This window comes from Vicia villosa, linkage group LG6 (genome assembly GCF_029867415.1).
Source record: "Vicia villosa cultivar HV-30 ecotype Madison, WI linkage group LG6, Vvil1.0, whole genome shotgun sequence".
Classification (NCBI taxonomy): Eukaryota; Viridiplantae; Streptophyta; class Magnoliopsida; order Fabales; family Fabaceae; genus Vicia; species Vicia villosa.
The window spans coordinates 126559764-126564844 of NC_081185.1; the positions used below are offsets into that span (position 1 = coordinate 126559764).

A 5081-nucleotide genomic window follows, 5' to 3' on the forward strand; every position below is an offset into this window, starting at 1 on the left:
TAATATCAAACTGATTACAAATTTTGATAAACAATTTCATAGATCTAAAGATAAAATAAAAAATATGAGAATTGGTAATTTATATGATATGATTATGCAGATGCCAAAACCCTCAACTCTCTTGTGGATCCATCTTTGGACAGATAATTGGGCCTATTTACCATTGAGCCTCCGGCCGCCCCAGAACAAGTTCCACCATTTTCATAGTTTGTAAACTGCGCAAATTTTACTAGAACGTGAGAACCTTTTATGGATTAAAAATTTGCAGTTAAACATTTCTAACATGTTTCAGACGATTTTATTATGGTAAGATCTTCTTCCATACATGAGAATTTTAAATTTACATGCATTAGTTACTCAGTGTTTATATGCTAAGTTAACATGATTAGGTATTGGTTTGATTGAATGAAGAATGAAAATCACATAGAATCAGTTCAGTATCATAAACCTTTTTATTCTGATACATTATTTACCAAACCAAAAATTCTACTAACTAATAAGAGTATGCAAACATAATAGATTAGAGGGTTAAATCAATTATGTTCATTTCACCAAGATTATTACATACAAATGAAAAGGTCTGAGCCATCATAAAATACATTAGGCAGGAATTTACTATACATAAATTTTACACAATTCCTGATATTGGATAGTATTGTTTACAATTATCATCAATTGGAGTTACTTACAGTAACCTACTTGCAAAGAGAATCAGTGTGACTAGCATCACACACAGGAATGCATAGCCATAAGTGCATGTTTGGAATCACGTTAAGTTTGACAAAGTTACAGTGCTTTATAGCTTTTGCACCGTGATTTTATCAAACTCGCCATGAATCCAAACATGCACTAACTCATGGTTCTATAGTCGGAACTTAGATACTGACGCCATTCATCTGGTGTCCCCTTTCTTGCTGTCAGCACTCTTAGAGCTGCTGCAGTTAGAGGTATGGCAAGAACCTCATAGTCCTTTGGGGCCTGAATAACAAAGGTAAGAGATAAGATTCTTCTTAATTGTGAAAATCGAAACATTAAAACCCATGAATATGCTAAAATAAGTAGTAGTATAATCTAGTTGAAGGCTGAAACTTTAACATTGGCAAAACCCTTTCTTGGTAGCTATCATATTCATTGTTGTTTGTTAAGATGTGAGTACCTTTGGGACCTTATTCAACTGCATTTTAGCTTCCTCTATGGACTTTCGACCTTTCTTTGAGTTGCATTTGAAACAAGCAGTCACCTGTATCAGAAAATACCAATACAGATTAGTTATTAAATGATAGGTAAGGTAGCCTGACGATTATGAATTATGACGTTCAACTACTTTAAGAATGTCAAATGTTCTTGCACTGCAGTTGGAATTTGGAATGATCTTGAAAAACATTTTCAGCAACACAAAAGGATGCAGATACTTCAGCTCAAGAAACAATTTAAATAAACCCGGAGTAATAGAAATAGAAATTTGATAGGAAGAATCAAAACAAAATTCTATTGAATGAATGATTAAATTGTAAGTAATCATCATGATGATCTTGAATACCAAATTTTAGAACAGTAGGAAAATAATAAATAATCAAATAGTTATTAATATTTTCTATATGAAAAGATTATCTTACTAAATTTTCCCATGTCCATCCTCCGCCTAGTGCAACTGGCACAACGTGATCAATGGTCAAATTCTCATGCGAAGAGCAATACCTGTTGTGTTCCGATGTAATCTTATGTCAATGCAAGGACTTAAACCTCTACAAACCCAATGTTTTTTTGTAATTTCATGGAAGACTTCATTGAAATATATAAAAAAAAAAAAAACGAAATTCTTTCTTCTGAATGATGCTCCATAACTATGAAATATAAAATAGGGATCTAAGACTTGTTACATCCATTATATATAGTTGTCGACTATAGAAGCAATACTAGAGCACTTACTGACAGGTGTAATTGTCTCTAAACAGTATATTTTTCCGACTAAGAGTGTTCTTTGATACTCTTCTTCTTTTAATAGCCTGAAGTAAATGACGAATCTGCACCAAAATAACCACATGTTAAACTTATCCACATTGCAGCAGAAAAATAACAAGAAAAACATTTTGCAATCATTCTTTGTTTGATGTTATTGTTACCAGATAGCAGCACGTGTAAACAGTAGTTAGAGGATTAGAAGTTAGTTTATTTCGGATCAGTTACTCACTTCCTCTTTATACGTGATATATGTGCACAGAACTATAGTTTCAGTCAAAATGATATACATGATATATGAATCAATAGTCTTCTTGAGCTCTGCTGCACCATTCTCACAATGCCAAGAAACAATCATAATGGTTGAAGTTCATTTTCTAATATGAATATTTCAGCGCCAGCTCCGTTTGAGCCCTCTCAAAATCCGGTGATCCTTATTAAGCTCATCCTAGAGAGAATCTGACGGATGTATGTGTAAATCCATCATTTAATGGTGTAATAGTTACGATTCTCGGGAAAATTTGACGAAAAGGGTCATGATATCTAAAAACAAGTTCCGGTTCTTGGATGGAAAATACCTATTCCACGTTGCTTTGGTCCCAGCTTTCATGCCTATGGAAGGTGACAACATGGTTCATTCATAGAATCTGAGCTTAGTCTTGCTATCCGTTGCACACAGTATAGTTTACATGGAGAACGTTGTAGAAGTAGAGATAGTTATGTTTGATAATTAAACTGCTATTGGTGATGAATCTGGTTCCAAGATTGATGATACAAACTTCCATTTAAGAGCAAATTTTGCCTAGTTTAACATTGGATGAATATAGAGCTTTGTTGTCCCTCTTCAACTATGGCGTATAACAAAGTGGATTAGAGGGATGTTCAGTTACTCGGAAATCTATGAGCGTCTAATGTTTCTTTCTCAGTGATTCCCTTATTTGCCAAAAATCTAAGAAGCAGACAATAGTTGCAAGGTCCTCCTCCGAAGCAGAATACCGCGCACATGCTTATTTGGGCCACTAGCAAATTATAATGGCTAAGCTATATTCTCGATTATTTTCATGTCTTCCAAGCAAGCATTTTTTCTTGTAATAACCACAAGGCTCTTACGTTATGGCTAATCCAGTATCCAATAAACATAGAAGCATTTGGATATAGATTGCCGCGCTGTTTGCTAGAGGTCTAACTCTGGCCTCATGAAGCTACTCCCTCTTCCTTCCACCAATCAAACAGTAGACTTGCTTACTAAACCCTGCTACCTCAGCTTTTGTACCACCAACTAACAAAACCGAGCACGGTTGACATCTATCAACCCTCAGCTTCCAGGGGATAACGCCAGTTAGTTCCACAAGTACATAGTAGTTAGTTTAGCTAGTTTGTTTATGGTCAGTTAGTTAGTCGCTTGTAGAAATGTTGTTTCAATAAGAATGAGATAATGAATCATTCTCTTTTCACTAGTATATTCTTCTTACTCGTTAGCTACGAATCATTTTATTCTAAATACAACAACATAAATATTAAAATAGAACCAGTGGTTTTAGAATAGTGAAGTACAAGAAATATTAATAAAAACAAAGTAGAATTGTGAACATACCCTTAAGACAGCTGGTATATAGAAAGATCCACTGGGGGAGTTCACGGTCTTATCATAATACTCTAGTACATCCGCCTGTATAAAACAAAATCTGAAATCATAACTAGATAAACATTTTTTTCATTTAACAAGAAAGTGAAATGTTCTTGTTGTGAACGAGTTTTGGTATCTGCACATGCGCGCAATGAGCATAGAGGCCAGGGAAATGAAACGGGCTTAGATTGAATAAATCAACTACAAATCAATCAAAGTGAAGCTCGGACATCTGACCTTCTCCATGAACTCTAAACAAATGGCCCGTTTCCAGCATACAACATTGACTGGCCTGGAGTAGGATGATAGCAGTCAGAACCATAAGCAAACAACTGAGCAGAAGAAGTCTTGATATTGGTGACTATACAACAAAAAATAGCATGTTATAATTTCTAATCATCCACATACACAACATTGAGCTATGAAGCATGAGCACAGACACACATCAACATTGGCACGCCGACACGCCTAATACTAATTGGTAAAAAATAATAAACAGAATGTAATCATAAGTGTCGGTGTTACATACTACAACTAGGATAAAAATCAAGCACTATTTCATGCACAATTAACCAACTCATTACCATTTTTATGTTTATTAAATTACATAAGAAATAAAATATTGAGAGAAAGAAATGACCTGTAAGATATATCCAACACAAGACCCCGGAAACAAGACAAGCCATCTCCCTCAAACACTTCATCTTCCTCATCATCTTCCTCATCATCATCATCATCATCATCATCATCATCATCATCATCATCATCATCAAGAGAATTGTATTTTAAAACATATTCATAGTCATCATGAACACCCTCACTAGGGCGTGCTTCAGCATTATAACAGTTTAATTTCCTTCTGAGAAATGAAGAAGATGCATGTTGAAATCTAGCAGCAGAAGAATAAGAAGAAGAACCTTTGTAACTTGATCCTCTTCTATGGGTCTGAACTGATCTACACTTGAATTGAAAAGGGTCTCTGTTCTCCAAAAAAGATGACACACTTTCCCCATTGAAAAACAGCTTCAACCGACCTTGAGCAGTGAACTGTGCCATACCCTTTGGTTATTTTCTACTTGAAAGTGATAATTTGCTCATAAAGGTTGTAACTTTGTTCTTAAACTTTGCTTCCAACACAGATATTTTGTATTTTGTTGATCATTCAATGAAAACTTGTGCAAATTAGAGGTAGAAGAAAAACTTGTGAAGCAAGGACATTGATTTTTAAGGAAAAAACCAAAACATAAAAAGAAAGAAATTCATTTGTGCCACGGAAAAAACCTTTACCACATATCCTTCCTTGGTCCTAATATCCTATTGATTTCCCTTGGGCTTTGTTTGGATGGGAGAAGAACCTATTGATTTTCCTTAAGCTTTGTTTGGATGGGAGAAGAAAGTTGAAGGAAAGAAAGTAATAGAAAAAGTGTATAAGGAATGAAAATAAATAAAAAGTGAGAGGAAATGAAGATCATTATTCAGTGGTTGGTAGAAATGA

General features: G+C 34.6%; 1 protein-coding gene across 1 annotated transcript; it reads right to left on the minus strand.

Moving 5' to 3' along the window:
- Positions 1-520: 520 nt before the first annotated feature.
- On the minus strand, positions 521-4867 carry LOC131609918 (uncharacterized). The gene is made up of 7 exons (XM_058881747.1): positions 4227-4867; positions 3824-3878; positions 3554-3628; positions 1930-2024; positions 1617-1698; positions 1157-1240; positions 521-978 (listed from the first exon to the last, which is right to left on the minus strand). The coding sequence occupies exons 1-7, from the start codon at positions 4640-4642 to the stop codon at positions 850-852; spliced, it is 936 nt and encodes a 311-aa protein (XP_058737730.1). The 5' UTR covers positions 4643-4867; the 3' UTR covers positions 521-849.
- Positions 4868-5081: the final 214 nt, after the last annotated feature.